This window comes from Perna viridis, chromosome 4 (genome assembly GCF_037379345.1).
Source record: "Perna viridis isolate PV_CMFRI_1.1 ecotype Kerala chromosome 4, ASM3737934v1, whole genome shotgun sequence".
NCBI classification, from domain to species: Eukaryota; Metazoa; Mollusca; class Bivalvia; order Mytilida; family Mytilidae; genus Perna; species Perna viridis.
In genome coordinates, this window is record NC_142448.1 from 43930329 (window position 1) to 43948779 (window position 18451).

Sequence of the window (18451 nt, forward strand, 5' to 3'; positions counted from 1 at the left end):
GTATGTTACAATTTAAGAAATTAAAATTCATCAGTTTTACGGTGATCATTATAGTCAACTTCAAAGAATAAAGTTGGTCTTCCCTTTCATGAGTGACCATCACCTGATTAAATATCTTAGACAAGTAAGTGGAGAGTTGATGATGAGATTTAGATTTTCTATCAAACATACATAAAAATATCTACGTAATGATAGAAAGTTTACATCTCTTTGTTAATTGTACAAGTTACTACCTAAGAAAGTGCAACAAAAACAAGAAAAACTCGGGAAATCTTCAGATTCATTCTCTGCTAGAATCATTTGTTCACAATGCCTTGATTACATGGTTTTCTTTTTAGGGATTACCAATTTCTTCATTTAATTATTAAGTAGCACTCCAGCAAAGAATCATGCAAATTGTGATTCATGGTTGGAAAGCCTACATATTTTTATTTTTGATATTTTGTTTAAATTGCCATAGTAAACAGAATTTTTTTCATATAACCCTTGCTCTTAGAAGATAAAAATTATATAGAAGGCACTGTTTTCAAAATTAAGGGAGATAACTCTGTAAATAACACTCAAATACAATAGAATCTATTGGATTTTCAATGTTGATTATCTCCTAAGAGCAGACAGATTGGAATGAATAATTACACATTTCATAATACAGACCTACACAACAACTTAATATCAAAAATAAAAATATGTAGCCTTTTTTTTTAATCAAATTTTTCAAATTTTGCTTTATTCTTACAAAGACAGCTACTTAAATATATCAATACTTCTGCAAGAAAAACTCCTTGGTCTACCCCAAGCCCTTCCTCATGGAAATTAAAATATATCACACATGCATATGGATTACCCTACAGTGAACACAAGACATTACTGTGAAAGTTTTCTAATTCGTGGATACCAATATTTGTGGATTACGGAAGAAACAAAAGTTCGTGGATTCTTGAATTCGTGGTTTTGAGGTTTCTGTATACACACAAATGGGAATCTCCTTTATGTTGGGAACCAAATTTCGTGATTTGGCCTAACGACAATAATCAAGAAAATTGATACCCAACGAACAATAGTACTTTAACACTATTATATCTTGTGCTTAACAAAGAATTGTATATAGTTTCAAAAGAAATATTTTTGCTTAAAAGGGGCATTTTCTATGACATGTTATTAACACATCTCTGACAAAGGGTGAATAAATGAACACTTCAACACAATTAGTCAAAGTTAGTTTGATATGTACAGAATTATTGAAATATGACATACCCAAGAAAGACAACTCTAATTTCATATTTGTAATACAAAGGAAACTATGAGGATAAATCCTTTGAAGCATTATATACTTTTTCATGTACATTGGTATCTGACACCATAATTTGCATACTATATGGCAGATTATTTTTGTAGGTGTAAATGCCTATCCTTCCTATAAAATTTCAACAACATCTACTAAGGATCAGTTGTGTGTACAAGATTAAAAAGCTGACAAACAAAAAGGGAGGAAGGCAGACATACAGTGTAATTCCTATATATCTTCAAACGTAAAGCACATAAGGAATAATTTAATTTTTCATGGAAAAAAAACAAAAACAAAAACAAAAAAAAACAAAAAACAAAAAAAAAAACATGACAATTATAAACAAGAGAGAAACCTTGCAGAGAAAAATGTATATGTTACATTTAGTTGCACATGTTGCCTTGCTAACCTTTTCCCAAGCCAATAATCAGTACATGTAAAAAATTAAGTTACAGATTAAACAGGGGGTGCTGAAAATCTGCGAAGTAGATATAGTACAAGTCTCTTTCATACATCCAAATACTAACTATACAAATATTTCACTCAGTAGAAACTATGTAACTTCTTACTAATAGTACACAGGTGTACAGACAGACAGACCAACTGTTAAGTTCCAGACAGGGATTCAATTTTAGTATTTTTTCCCACTAGCTAAATTTAGCAAGTATTGAAATTTACAACTGCTAAATTTAAGTTTTTGTGGTTATTTCTGGATTTTACTTATATGACATACAGAATTCCACTAGCAAATTTTAGCAAGTGGAAATGATTTCTACCTGCAAAATTTAATTTCAACTTGCATCTAGCAAGTATTTCCCCTTAAATTCAATCAGTGATAAAATATAAAATAAAACAAGACTAGACAATGTGAACCAAAAGTAATTTCAGTTAGATAATACAACACTCTTTTACTACATGTACAATAGAATGACAGACAGAAACACTTACTTGTTAATACAAGAAAGGCAGGTGAGCTGATTGGAGTTGATGTGGTTGTGATGATTTGAGATCTGGTTTGGATGGACACGATATGTTTGTTGGTTTGAATTGAGAGGACATGTCTGCTGGTTTAGATGAACTGAATGATGGCTGGTATAGACCGGAGATGACCGCTGGTTTAGATGTGCTGGATGCTGGTTTACATAAACAGGAGATGACCGCTGGTTTAGAGGTGCTGGATGCTGGTTTACATAGACAGGAGATGACCGCTGGTTTAGTTGAGATGGATGCTGGTTTGGACAGACAGAAGATGGCTGCTGGTTCGGATGAGCTGGATGGGGACTTGGATGGATTGGTTCTGTATTATAATGCTGAACAGGTTCATCACTGGGGATAAAATCTTCAAAACAATACAACTCTGGTTCTGTCTCTTCTATTGGCCTGAAAAAGAGACAAGGGTAAATTCTTATTTATTTTAAAACTCAAAATTTACTTTCAATACTCAATACATATTTTTAAATGAATTTTTCACTTTTTAAAAGGTTGAAATCAACGATTAAAATGTTTTAATCTTCAATAAAAAATCTTACAACAGAGTATGATTTGGAATTATTTAGGATTTAAGAAAATAAGTCAAAAAAATCATTCATAAAACTAACTTCTACTAAGGGGTTAGTCTTGTGGTCATGACTAGGGGGACGTTAGTAAGTTTTTCTAGTTTTCCAAATAACCTTACCCCTTTCCCATGCCAGCATGACTAACTTCCTCAATAAGGGCTAGTTTAACAATTTTTTTGGGGGGTCATTTTTTAAATTACAAAATAATTCAGAATTCAAATAATACCTTAATTTACCCAATCTTTCATTTCCAATAAAAATTATACATAGTTAGCTTAGAGTTATATCCCTTTGATCACAAAATTTTTAACATCATTGTAATGGGGTATGTGAGTCTCGTCACATAACTCTGTGGTTTCACAAGAATGGGTCCAAGTCTATCATTCAAATGCATGGAAATTAATCATTTACAGGGTGTTGGTTCAAGAAAAAAAAAGCCAAAAATCTTTCTCTTGTTAAAAAAAAATGATAAAAATTCATTATACATGATAAAAAATGTTGGAAAGGAATAAAAGATTTTGCATTGTAATGCGGCACTCCGAGGTCCCGGAAGTAAACAATAAGCGAATTTCAATATGTTTTACATGGAAAATTTTGTTATGGAAAACTTAACTAGAATGAGACTTACAAACTCTATTCTCCAGTGGCCAATCCAAAAATTCCAAAAAAAGGGAACCTACCCCAAAGATTTCAAGTTTCTTCTAAAAAAAAAAATCAAATATAAAAGGGGGGACTCACCTAATTTGCACAGTAAACAGGAAATAGATATGGGAGTAATGGGAAGACACAGTAAGTCACCATCAAAAGCAATATCACAGGAAAAATAATTTCACATGATTTTCATCTGAATTAAGCAAATAAACTTTGTGACAAAGTTCATGTGAAATTCAGGTGAATCGAGCCTTCATGAGAAATTCACATGAATGGTTCACATGAAAGTCTTGTTAAGTTAATTTCAAGTGATAATCACTTTAATTTCATGTGAAGTTCACATGAAATTAACGTAAAGCTCGATTAACATGTATTTCACGTGAAAAATATTTGTCTGTGTTTATATCAGCAGCTCTATCAATTTTCCATTGTTAATACTGCCTTATAATTTCTTATCTCAGGCTAATGTCGAGGTACTAAAAAATATTGACAATCTATAATGACAGCATTACGCAACATCAACTGTAATGTCACCAATAATAAAAAAAAAAAAAGTTAATTATGAAGGTCTAGCCAGGCTTAAAAATTGCTATAATTCTATTTATACCAAGTATCTTATTGATAATCACTTCCATCATTAGAAGCAGAGAGATTGTTTGCAGAAAAGCATATTAAATAAACGTACAGATGGATAGGCAAGATGATTGATATAATTAATTCAGATAGAAAAATGTTTGCTTTTTTTAAAGTAGTACCTTGATGAAAAAAAAAATAAAAGCAATCAAACAATTTCTAATGTAAAAAATACCAAAATGTTGGCAGTGGGATGACTCAAATACATTAAAAAAAAAAACAAAAAAAACATGACATAAACGTGAACACATGAAACAATACAATCTTCATACACAACATAGCGAACTGAAAAGAAGATAACACATAAAACAGAAGATAAGGTAAACAAGACGTCATACAAAAAACAAAAGCACTAGCAATAAGGACTCCTACACAAAACCACTAGTGACGTCAGGTGCTCTAGTAGGGTAAGCATGCGGTCTAATCTTTAAAGTTAGCATATTCACTTCACAAGATCTACCAGTTTGTCGATGATACTCCTGCTATGCATTTCACTAACAAGTGTTTTGCTATTCTTAGAAAACTAGCATTCCTTCATCCATTTATTATTGTGGTTTTTGTAATTTTTTACCAAAATGCATTTTAAATTTTCCAACAAAACGGGAAGTACAGCTTCAGAATTCTAGAGGATCATGAATTTTACTTATTGGAATAACAATTCATTTGCATATTTTTCCAATAATCAATTCATTCCTTTTGACAATTGCCTAGAGTTTATCAGTTCTTTCTTTTTCGGCACTGTTGGTATAGTTTTGCTTTTTACCCTTTGACCTTAAAGATGCAAGTCACCTGATTGCAATTCTGTTTCCCAATTGGCCAAATACTGATAACTTAGTGGCATTTGAAAAAAAAAAAAAAAAACTATATTGAAAATTGAAATTGCGTGCCACATGTTATTTCCAGAATGAAATGTAGAAAATTATAAGTAAAAAGAACAAATTTTACAGCACTGGCTATCTTTTTTTCAAAGATAGTACTTGTTTTATTACATCTTTCACTGCAACAGTTCTCTAATTCTTTTAATGCTATTTGTCCAAAACAAATGTGTCTAGATTAGGCCATAAAAATAATAGCCTTGTTTCCTGCTACAAACAAGAAAACAGAGTAGAAAGGTAGAGAAATTTTTATTTTTCAAAAACATTTTACATTGAGTTAAAGGTGCAATCTTTTGTAGACTTTAACAGTGCTTGAGCCAAAATAGCCGTAAAATTTTAAGGGTAAGCACAAAAAACTAGGGTAGGTAGTGTAGCAGGAAACAAATATTTTTGTTTTGGCCTAACAGACATCATTATGAGTCTACTTGAGGAAAAAAACAAGTTAAAAACAATATACTTTTCATACTTGTCATCACACATTACTTGCACCATAATTTTAGCTCTAGGTTTTTCTCTGGCCATCCTTATAATGCAGAAATTTACCTCCCTGTATGGGTCATGTCAGGCCATTGCAGGACAATAAACTTCAGTAAAAAAAAACAAAAGCAAATACATGACAAGTTAAACCTTTTTAGTTAACAAATTTATTTTCATGGACAAAATAAGTTCTTGTTTCAAGACAAGGTCACTTTTTTTTCCAAAAAGAACTTGTGTCCATCAGACACTGAAGCTGAATTTCAGCAAGAGACATAGTTAACTTCAAAGAATAGAGTGGATCTTCTTTTGACCATTATCTGAAAATTTTCTGTCATTTCATTTAGATTGATAGAAAGTTTAAATCTCACTGTCAGTAGACCTTTTTGTGGTAAGTTAATGAGCTAGGTAGGGCTTGGATAGAACAAAAGAATATTCCTCACGGAAGTGTGTATTGAGCATGCTTTGCGCATGCTTATCCAGTAGTCTACAGTTAGCACAAAAGGGTCTATTGTCCATTAATAAACTAAAGTAGTTCACAAGTGATTGTCATTTAATCAAGGAAAGACCAAATCTTTTCCCTGAAGTGAACTGTATTACTCACTGTAATATAATTTGAAATGAATCAATATAAAAAAGAAAAAAAAACTGCTAACAAAACTCATCAAGTGAAACTTCTCCTCCCCATCCTAAATACCAATACAGGAAACCCCAAAAGTCATTCTGATGGAAAAATAAAATACAAGTGGTTTTCTTTGGCATCGTGCCATAAAATGTGTGAAAGTTTCACCAAAACCTATTCAGCTGCTTTAGAGGTATTGGGAAACAGACAGCATGACCACTATCAGGGCGTATACCTATAATTATGGCTTGGAAGATATTTGTAAATATCAAATTAAGTGTTAATTTTTTACATAAAACAGTCCCTCCAAACTTAAAAATGATTTGTTATATACAGCTCTCTACCTGCCTGCCTGCTTTATATCCACAAACTAATAAACAATATTATCCTTCAAAAATGAAAGTATTCCAGAAGTGTTTTTTTTTTTTCTTTCAGAAAGATCAAGTTATTGAAAAAAAAAAGAAATCTATCTTTTTCAATAATTTATCAACTGGTGAAAAGGTGTAAAATATCAATTGATTAATGTGAAAATAATGATTGAAATTTGTAAAAATATAAATAAAAATAGACTATACAAAGATAGCATTTTACAAAAGAAATGTAAGGTTTAGGATTGCATAACCATAGCATGACTAAAAGGACTAATAATGCAATGTGTTCAAGACGTTTTAAGACTGTCAGAATAATTAAAGTTTTAAATAACATTGAAATGACTACGTCTGCAGTAAATGTCAAGATTATCCCCTTAAATGAAGAAAATTATCCCCAAAATTGAGGAACTGATAAGTTCTAGGAAACAGACAAAAGAAACAGTAAAAAGGACAGCTCTAGACCTTTTAAGACTGTCAGGATAATTACGGTTTCAAATATTATTGATATTATTGAAATGACTAAGTCTGCAGTAAATGTCATGATTATCCCTTAAATGAGAAAATTATTCCCAAAATTGAGAAACTGATAAATTCTAGGAATCAGTCAAAAGGAATAGTTAAAAGGACAGCCATTTCCAATGCAAATGGTGGGTTAATTAAACCAGGTTTTATAGCCACCCAAACCTCCAACTTCAATCTATACAGTTAACTATTTCAAGTATATTTTAATACAAAGTGCCTGCATGCCAAATATGAAAGATCTATCTTGAAAGACAAAAAAAAGCTGGTATATGATTTTTGAAAAAAAATTCAAAAACAGGGCATTAATGGAATCATTAAATGATATCCTGTCGTGTAATGGTGAAAAAAAGTATGGCAAAATGTTCAAAATGGCTGAACTTGAAAACCACATTTCTTATTATGCTGAAAATTAAACTTATCCTGTATTTTATGGTGCTCAACAACTGTACAAAGTTAAAAAAAAAAAAAAAAAATTTATCTGTTCTCGTGTTACCATTTGTAAACCGTCATAGGAAGAACAGAAAGACAAACAGATGAACATGCTACTTTTGGAGGGTATCACATAATTTGACCTCAAGATAAAAGGTCATCAACCTTGCAGCAGGTGCCATTATTGTTTTGAGGTACAGGATCCTTGCGTTATATTTAAACTTTTTTTCTTTTAAGGCTTAAAACCGTCGGTCTTCCTTGTCGTTGAATAATCACTTTCACTTTGCAACCAAGTTTGTTATTAAAGAAGCGATCCTTATAGCAAATGCGCAGAAAAAGGTCACCAGAAGTCACATGCATGTGAACTTATCTAGGTCGATTTTTTGTCTTGCAAGACAATTAATATGTAGACACCTATTTCATGTATTTAAAGCTCTTTTTTTGTGGATATCAAATGAAATTGTACAAGAAAAGTACAATTTAGTAGAAATAATTCAAAGTTAAGGCATATTTCAAAAGAAACAAAAATTTACGAAAATGACAGCTAATGCAGCTTTAAGGAGGTAGTCCTAGGGTAAGGGACATAACTCATTAAATTAGTGATATGTTTGTATCATATTCAATTTCACCAAAGCCTCTCAAGCTTCTTGAAGCAGAATGAAATGAATGCAAGTAATTAGATGCTTACATAAGACTGATGTAAAATGCTGAATACAAACGTTCCAATGATTTTTAAGAGTTGTGTCCCTTACCCTAGGTCTACCTCCTTAATTACCACTGGCTAGATCTGACATTTGCTTTATCAAAATTGATGATGAATATTTACACATCTACACTGGGAGCATCATAATACTGGGAATTTGAAATTTCTGAGGCAATCTAAGGTCTTTGCAAATTTTGCAGTTACCAAGTGAACACAAAAATTAAAATAATATACTATAATCTCAAATCAAGTTTACCTTAAGTCCCTAATAATTAATGGTGAATTACTGCCAAGTTTTAGAGATGTGCATACAAGGTCTATTAATAATCTTGTAAGTCCCATAACTCTTACAAAACCAATTGAATTAAAATGGTGGTAAAGCATGCTTGTAATCACTTTATATAAAAATAATTTAAAAATGAAAATCAACCAAAAAATGACATTAATTTGTAGACCAATATTTCACAATTTATATTACATAATCTAAACAATAAAAGTACATGTACACTATTGACTTCGTACTAAAGACCCAGAATTTATATGAACATGGTTTTCCATTTTACAGATACAGTAAAACCTGTTTTAACAGAACACCTTTTTACTTAAAAATAGGTTCCGTTTAGACAGGTGCCCAGTATACTAAGGTTCAAAATACATTTTAATTGATAAAAAGGGACTTTAAAAAGTGTCAGGTTGAGACTAGTTTTTGAATTATTCAGGGAAATTGGTTAAGACAGTTTTCAGTGTACAAAATTTCTGCCTCCTTCTCAAAATGATTGAAATGATACTGTGAATAGATGTATTCTAAATCCTCATCAGGAACTAGAATACAAGCCTTCAAATAATTACAAATAGATAGTGATGTTTATCATAACCTTAATCTTTGAAATATAAGATCTAAATTTAGGTTTTTAATATTTCCAGTTTTACCCCTTCAAATACCTAGTGGTACACTGGTCCCTGAGCAACACTATAGGTACATCAGAACCTAAAACATTGTTTCTCTTGTATGTATAAGACATTTTTTATGTATGTCTTTTGTTCTTTTGGTTTTTTTGGTTTTGTTTGTTAGTTTGTTTTTTTTGGTTCAGACAAAGAAGTGTAAAATTTCAATTGAATACCGTGAATGTATTAATTTTCCAGATTCTGTCAAGTGAACATATTCGTGAGTATCAAAAGCAAAAAAAAAGACAGGCATTACATTATATTTGAAATCAATTTCGCAGGTATTAATTTTCACAATTATCCGTCCAACATGAAAAAAGCAGAATTAGTACACCACAAAAATTAATATGTTTACAGTTCTTTGATACTCAAGAATGCATCTACTGATTCAATAACCCAGAAACCAAGAGTAAACTGGTTTATTTGCAGTTTGGAAATTGGGCATGAACTCAAAATAAATTTTGGAGAGAAAAGTATTAACAAAGCAGTAATTCCAGTCGATACCATCTTGTGTCCTGTCATTTCACTTCAATGCAAATGCCTATGTCTGTGGGATTAAATCATGTTTCTCAAGTTTTTCTTTCTGAAACTTTAAATAAAGCTTAAATTCAAAATGTTCATCATCGATTTTTCACATTTTCACGTGGGGAGGGTCAAGTCCATCTATCCTGGTTCAAAGGTCAAATTGGCAAACAAGGTTGTAAAATGTTACACTACTACTACTACTACTACTACATTGAAATCTGTCTTATCCAAACCCTGAAAACCTGTCTAAACCAGATCTGTCACTTCCTATCAGTTTAAAAATATTATAAACATAGTAAACCAAAAACCTGTCAAAATCGAAACAATTCTAAAGTCAACTAGAGGCTCCCAGGAACCTAAATTGTTCACCTGGTTCATTTTTTGCCTTCCAAGTGCAATAACTCTTCAAAGGAGTTGTCCTACAACTTTAACCCAGTGAGACATTTGTAGGCCTTATTCCAAAATCATATCATAAACTGATAATAAAACTGATGTGAAACATTTTTCTTATTATGGTTTTTAAGATATTGGCTGAAATTTGCATCAATGTCATTTTTAGCCTTTGAAAATAACTTTAAAAAAGGGATTGTCCTACAACTCCAACCTAATAAAGTAGGCCTATAGTAAAAAATCTATCTACCAAGGTTTTCAAGAAATTGGCTGAAAACTAGAAAAAAAATGCCATTTTTGGCCTTTCAAGGGCAATTACTCTAACAAGGAGTCATTCTACATCATCAACCCAATGGAGATTTTGTAGAGCTCTTAAATCCTTAGAAATGTAAGCACCTTCATTTTATCTACCCTCAGCCAGGTTTTAAGGTTTACCTTGAAATAAGTGGATTAACCCTTATGTTCTAGATAGACTTGGTAGTCATGTTTTTTTTTTGTAGATAAAAATCCAGACAAATTTTTTTGTGCTGGATACCCTAGAAAACATGCATGCCAACTTTCATTTAAATCTGTCAAGTAGTTTCAGAGAGGAATTTGTTTGAATAAAAGTTTACAGATGGCACCAACAATGATGATGGCAGTTTTACTGTATTCATTCAAGACAAAATTACATACCCTTGTTCATCAGGCAGATCATTTTCTATATTGTAGATTTCTGGTCGAGTGGTGACATAACGATATTGATGTGGTGCCATCTTGTAGTTTCTCTTCACCATCTCCGATACTCGAGACATTGTTCAACCCTTCATGCTGTTTTTCTACAGTCTGAAAATAAACAAAATTATTAAATCTATATTCAGTGTTAAAGTCTGAAAGATGAATTAAAAAAAATCTAAATAAAAAAAAAGACAATGAATTCAAAGTATTTAAAATTCAGTTCTGAAAACCCAATACATAAAAATATGATCATATCCTGTTATTGAAAAATAGAATAGAATTGCTTTAGTTTTTTTTTTTTTTTGGTATTTGTTCAGATTTTTGTTAAAATCATATCACTTTACCTTTCATTGCAAAATATACATGTGTTACCATAACTTGATAGTCTTTTCACTGGAAGTACAAATACTGATGTTTAAATATAAAATAACCCAAACGAACTAAAAATATACACACTGATGGACTTGTAATATAATTACATGGAAATCCCTGCCAAGACATGGAAGATCTTTAAGTTAACTGTGTTTCAGTTTTTGTTTCTATTCAACATATGATACTTTTTTCTTTATATGCATTACATATTGGATTTCATTTCTCAATAAAGATCTTAATCATTATTAAGTCTCTTCATGTGCAATTAATATCAGATCCTTTTTTTGTTATTACAGCCATGGTTATAGCACAGTTCTTGCTTAAAAACTAGGCATGCAATGAATTCTATTTAGTGTTGTTACTGAAACAAGATGCTGCAAGCTATGTCGTGTTAAGAATGCCCTCCCCCCTCAACCATTTCTGTCAAACCTGTAAAGAGGACATATGGTACAAGTCACATTGCAAATGCAATATACCAAATATCTAACCATTTCCTCCAATAAAATCTAATAAAGCAGAGGATGCTTACCCTACCAGTGCACCAGGTCAATGCTCCCAGTTTTTAGAGGAGTCTGTGTTGCTCATTTACTTATGTTCCTTTGTAGGTGTTATTTTGGTTATTTTATATTCCTTGTTAATTACTGCTGCTTGGACGTTAAACCCCAACAATCAATCAATCATGCTATGGACTGTGTCTGTTTTCCCTGTCTAGTCTTTATCCTTAAAAAATATTCTTTTGATTTCGACTAGAATGACGCCTTCTATGATTATTCTTTGAACAGGCATGATTTAAATTTGTCTATAATGGATGAAATACCACCACACTAAAACCATTGCTACAACTAATAGCTGTTAAGTTTTTTAATACATCATTTTCGAATATAAAACTTTGCCTTTTACTTAGGAGATTGTAACATCTCAATCCAGATAATCCAGTCATCATATCTAATTTCCTACGATAACTCCAATTACTCCAGCGGAGAAGAAAATCAGAGAGAGACTGAATTATTCACTGTGAATTGTGAATAAATATGCCTATAACTGATGCCAGTCAGTCCACAAAGATATTTTTTTTAAGACTAGCTCAAATAATTAAGTAAATTACAGGGGGAAATACAATGTCAAAGTATTGCTAATGCTTTCAGCAATACCATACCATCATTAAGTTTTTTTTTCCAAATAATTTCAGCTCTTAAACAGATAAACCGTACTAGGAAATTGAAAATGCAAGAAATTTAAAATGCTAGGAGGATATACGCATTAAAAGACAGAGCTTCCTTCAATGATGACAAATATTATACCAAAAACTTTGAAATCAACATGTGTTGTATTTTAGTACAACATGTACACAGACAGACAGCAGTAAGATGTGCAAAAAAGAAAAAAATAAACCCTAGTGGTCATTTTCGTCTATCAAGACCTACACTGCATCAAAAATCACGAAAATTCTTAAAAATATTAGGTACTGTGAAATAATAGGACAATAAGACGGACCGACAGACAAAATAGTCTACAATACTATTATCAAAAGACAAGTAAAACAATTTGGATTTCAGTTCAGTCAAATTAAACAAACTGTACCTGACTCTTTTGGTAACTAATATTTGGTTATTAATATATTAAAGAGGGAAGAGTTGTTAATTATATATCATTAAATAGCTATTTAACAAATCATTAAATTGCTATTTAACAAAGATATTAGATTACACATCTAATGTGCTTCCATTATTTTTAGCAAAACGTTTCTAGGGAAAATTAAAACATGATCTACTGGGCAACTTTGAATGTCTCCGATTATTTTATCAAATTTTTAATGATAGAATAGAATTCTCATGCATGTATCAAATGTACTTTTAGCGGAGTTCCAGGGGAGGGTTCTGGGAGTTGCACCCCACAGATTTGCTACAAATCCTTCTCTTCAAATTAAAAAATAAATGAAAAAGTTAATTGATTAAATTTATATCAACTAATTACTGTAAGGAAAAATAGTGGCATTATCAAAGAGACTATAATTAATCACATATTACTAGATACCCTGTGTCATATATATGTATAATAAATAGGACTGGTAGCCCTCTATTTGTAGGAAAATTTTATTGACTTTTTAACCAATTTGGGTACAAAGTAGCAAATATTAGCATGGACCCCCATAATTTTGTCTTGACCGTCCCCTTTTAAAATCTCTAAGTGTGCCCCTGCTTTGTCAACACAGTTTTTGCTACCTAAATAAAAAATAGAATTCGTCAACAAAGAAAGTTTAAAAAATATGTGTTCTAACCTTTCTAAAGTATCATTATGAAAGAATTAATTAAATTTAGACAAGTGATATAAAAGTTTTGAAAAATAATATCTTTCTGATAACATTTTTTTATCTACAAAAGCTACTTGCTGTCTTATCTCAAATATTACCATACCTGATTATTGCCATCTTAAAAGTTTTAAAATGGAATCGCGGATCCTGGCACTTTGAGAGAGGGATGCCAGCTGGGGTTCTTCAGAAGAAAAAGGGGAGTGCTTGGACATTATTTATCATTTTTTGTGAAAAAGACAAACTTTCCAATAAAAGGGGGAGGGTGCCAACCCCTTGCATCCGCCAATGTATCAACAACATGTGTTACTTGAAAATATAACAATGTAATCATCTATACCTTATTTCTTGAATGTATGCAATAGTTCCTTGAAACTATTACAATATAATTAAGTATTCCTTCTAAAAATTACAATGTAATCATTAATAAAAAAAATCCTTGGGAATAGGGTATGCAAGTCTCGTTCTAGTTTCATTTTCTTTACCGTAATTTCGGATATAGAATACATTGAAAACCGCAGACCGATCTACATTTTATTGTTCACTTCCGGGTACTCAAAACGCTGTATAACATTGCAAAATCTTCTATTTTATGTTTTATCTTAATACCTTTATCATGTAGAGATAGATATTTGTCATTTTTTGTCGGTATTCTTTACATAAAAAGATGTTTTGTCCTTAACACTTAACTCAATGTTCTGTAAATGACAAATCTCCATGCTTTTGAATAGTAGACTAGGACCCATTCTCGTGAAATCACGGGGTCACATGACGAGACTTACATACCCTATATTATCCTTCTAAGAAAAAAAATAACAGTTCAAACAATACAACTACTAAAAAGACCATGTGTTTGTACAAATTATCGTATAAAAGGGCGCAATTATTTAAATCAAACTTGTAAAAATGTTACGAGGTAGACCTAAATAATTGTATGTAAAATATATGAGCCTTTGTCACATTTAAACTTGAGGACATGTAAAAGGTCACTATGCCAAGCAATAAATCAAACATCTTTCTAGATCATTCTGGTTGTTAGTCAATCTGTCCGAAAGGTTAATTCTGAGATTTGCCACAATGAGCCCTAAGGAAAAAGAGCAAATTTTTAATGAACCACATCTGTGAAGATTATAATCTTTCAAATAAATCATACATGTAAAAAACACCTGTGTGTTGTATAATGTTTGTCAATGGTTATGCCCAGACTCATGAGTAGTTCTACAAAAAACAAACAGTTTACAAACTAAAGACATAAAAGACACTCTAGCTTGTACAAGTCAAATGAACGTCTAATAAAATCTAATAAGGAAAATTTCCGCTGATGGGGCAGGGCGTTTATAAAACCCATCCAAAGGGACCAGCCATTGGTAGAAAACACAAGGTGACAATCTATAAGTTTAATTTCCTAGATTTTAACCCATTATTCATGCCACAATGGAAGAGGGAGGTTTTGGGTGCTGTAAAACGTAGATTTAACCTGCCATTTCATTTAAAATATCTGTAACAAGTCAGGACCATTGTGATACCAGCTTCTCCAGTGGTGTAATATCTATTTTGCCTGATGTGTTTCGGATTTTACTTGATTATGGATCGGATTAGTGTTCAGTAATTTAGTTATCCTTATTTACACAAATCCATTTAAGTATATGTTGAAACTTACAGTAAAAACTGGCTTTATTAACCTTGCAATGGAGAGCAAGATTGATCAAGATTGCATTAGACATATGATCTTAATACATAGAATGAACTACATAGAGAAATCTGAATCACAGTGTTTTAAGAAAGGTTACTGTTGAATACAGGTGATCTCTATGACAGATTTGACTGTATTTGATTAAAGTGAAAAATCTAAATCTTATTCCACCACTGACCACCTTTTCATTTCTCCGAAGCAGTCCGTGTAGTTACACATTCTATCCTATAACCTTTAAGACGCTCTTCCATGGCAACGCAGGTAATCTGATCGCAATTCTGTTTCATGATTGGCAAAATACTGATAACTTAGTGACGTTCGAAAAAATTGCATCAAAAATTGAAATTGCGTGCCATGTGTTATTTCCTGAATGAAATATAGAATGTTATAAGTCAAAAGAACAAATCTGACTGTGTCGCCTGTCTTTTTTTAAAGATAGTACTTGTTAAGATATTCATACACACCACTTAAAAGACCTTCAATAGACCCTCTTAGATAAGTGTTTGTAAGAATCATGCAAAATGGGAAAAAATCAGAAAAATAAATGTATATTGGACAGTTGGATAAGAAGGGAGATAACTGAATTATGTTTGAAAATTTGTCATCATCGATCGTGATTTGATGGTTCCAATTAACCATTTACTAAACCTGCTGACACAACACAAGTACACAATAATTGGGGGACATCAAATCCTTGAAAGATGTTTCCAATTTAAAAATCAAACATGGTCTTCAATTAAAAATGAAATATGTATCCAAAAATAATAATCAGAATTCTATCCCAAAAAAAAACTCTGAAAAGATCAACAGAAGTCTTCTCTTGGGACAATGGCACTTTCAAATTCTTCCAGAAAATTATGAAGTTAGTCAACCTGATTATGATAAATTATACATAAAAATTATCATCCAGCCATATGAAATGACAGGTGTATTGATATAAGGAATAATCTTATCACGGTAAGATTCAGATGAGTTTTCCTCTGCCTGGTTCTTTTCATGGTTGTAATGTTAACTGTCACTTCAAATTCCAGGCAAAATTGGGAAAAATTGTATTTTTGATAAATTCCTTCCAAAATAACATTTTTAATTCCATTGACTCGTCCTTCAATTCTATATTCCCTAACCCTTATCTGGATTTCTGGACCCCCCTGCATGTGACACAATTACACCATCCTTAAATTTTGATATTAAAACTCTTTAAATAAAACATTACATACCTAAAAAGAAGAATAGTTTTCATGCCATATTTTTTTTATGAATTAGGTTCAACTAAGGTGATTTTAAAAAAGTTGAGATAAATGGTTTACAAGGTACAATATTGTTGAATTACTGTCGCTGAGCCACAAGATTAACCACACATCATATGTAACCTTACGTTATAGGAGATTCATTAATTGAATATACTTGTCATACTTAATGGTGGTTCTTCAGTTCACGTTTTTATAAAAAGTGGAAGTCTGATTTAATTCTTATTTAAAGCTCTTATTTTTACTTTTTTTTGTAATGGACATGAACCCATTGCAGTATGCTAGAGAGGACTTAATTTTTAATTTGGGGTGAAATTTAATGTGTTTGGAGGGTCTCAAAAAAAGTATCATAATTATATTTTCAAATATGAGTTATTTGCAAAAAGGCATTATGCGTTGAGTTAGAAAACTTTATCTTACACACACTTGAAAATAATTTTTATAAGCAGCAGCAGGAGTTGAAAATTGTTTTAATTTGATAAACTATATTTTTTTATTTATTCATATTGAATCATAATTTTTTTCTGTCTATGGCAGAGGAATAGGCACCCAGCGCCTAAAATTAGGAATTACTTCATTTTATCAAAATAATCACAGGCTTTTTATTACACAATAAACTGACTTAACCAATATATGGTCAGACTTAATTTTGGGGAATCTGTTCAGCAATCAGGCCTGCATTTCATTAAAAAATCATCAAACCAAAATTTGAGTTGAGGAAGGCTAGCTTTGTGGAAAACTTCAATTTCAGATTCTCTCTGAAACTGAGCTCAGCTCAGTTAAAACAGATCAGCAAAACAAAAATCAGCCTATATTCTTTAAATGGTTTGTACAAACCAACTTCCAATTCATCACACATAGTAGTGTTGTGAAGCAGACATATTCATCACGTTTATTTATTTAAAAAGAAATCTAAAATATTTATCCACATGTTTCTTGTACTTATAATTGTCATATAAACACTAACAAAACGCATTAATGTCAAATATATGATGTTTTAATTGTTGTCAACTTGTCTCAGGCCATTTTTCACACTGCCCTTTACTGACAAGTTGACCAAGTTCGTAATCATTCCAATGATATAAAATTTACACTGAGATAAATATGGAAATACTAACTATAGCCATTTGCAGGACATTAGGGTAATTACAATAAACCTGAACTTCAGGTTCACCAAAAATGTTCACCTTCCATTTGCACACAAGGCCATGACTCACATAAGTTCATTATATTACAATATGAGTGTCAATAAGAAGATCGTTTGTTTGTTTGTTGGGGTTTAACGCCCGAGCAGCAATATTTCAGCTATATTCAGGTGATGAACAAGAAGTGGATGATAAAATGAACATGAAATTACCAGTTTTAAGCATTTTTTTCTTTTTCTCCCTTGGAAAAATGAACTTCCTAATCAACCCTGATAAAAGTGTTTTTGTCTTATATTGGTACTATTCTGAAATATATATATATACCGGTATGTATATATGAAGACCCATAACTTCATAAAAAAAATTTTCAAGTATGCAATGTATATCTTTATCAATATTCAATCTCTGTATTTAAAAAAAAAAAAAACAGAAATACTGTGAGCAAGCTCACAAAGAGAATATTCCCTCTTGAACTTTAACTTATAATGTAAAACACTTGTTGGATTATCTCCCCATGGTTTCATCCAACAGTTATTATATTCTGTAATGCATATCTACATATAATACTCAATCTTGCTATAAAATTTCATAAAAATCTCTTGAGCAGTCTTAGAGGTTTCCCACTTACAAGGTTTTTACATGTCAAACCTTTGGAGTCATCCAACTGTATATATATGCTTTCATATTTTTAAATACAAATCTAATTTATCCCCAAAATGCTTGATATATAACATTACTGTACTTACTTTAAGTTATACCTAATGTAAGAATAAATTCAAAAGTTATTCTAAATTCATTTCAGTATTAGAGACTCAGTCATGACATGCCTTACAATAAACAATGGTGATTTTAGGACATGCAATACTCGGAGTTGTTAAAACACCATCACTCACAAAAAAATTTAACAAATGAAAACATTTAAGTGAACTTTCTGATCCCTTTCCTTAACAATGGTATAAACTTTCAATAACATATAAACTTCATTAAA

The 18451-nt window shown here is 31.3% G+C and overlaps 1 protein-coding gene across 3 annotated transcripts in view; it reads right to left on the bottom strand.

Annotated features, from left to right (window-relative positions):
* The window catches only part of LOC148620207 (ankyrin repeat and fibronectin type-III domain-containing protein 1-like), a 208995-nt gene that overhangs the window by 118658 nt on the left and 71886 nt on the right, over positions 1-18451 (bottom strand). For all 3 annotated transcript variants that reach the window (XM_088580895.1, XM_088580893.1, XM_088580896.1), the window contains exons 2-3: positions 10657-10806; positions 2234-2665 (exon numbers count right to left, since the gene is read on the bottom strand). In XM_088580895.1, the coding sequence (XP_088437021.1) occupies positions 2234-2665; positions 10657-10775 (551 nt within the window). In that variant the 5' untranslated portion in view covers positions 10776-10806. The remainder of the gene's footprint in view (positions 1-2233; positions 2666-10656; positions 10807-18451) is intronic.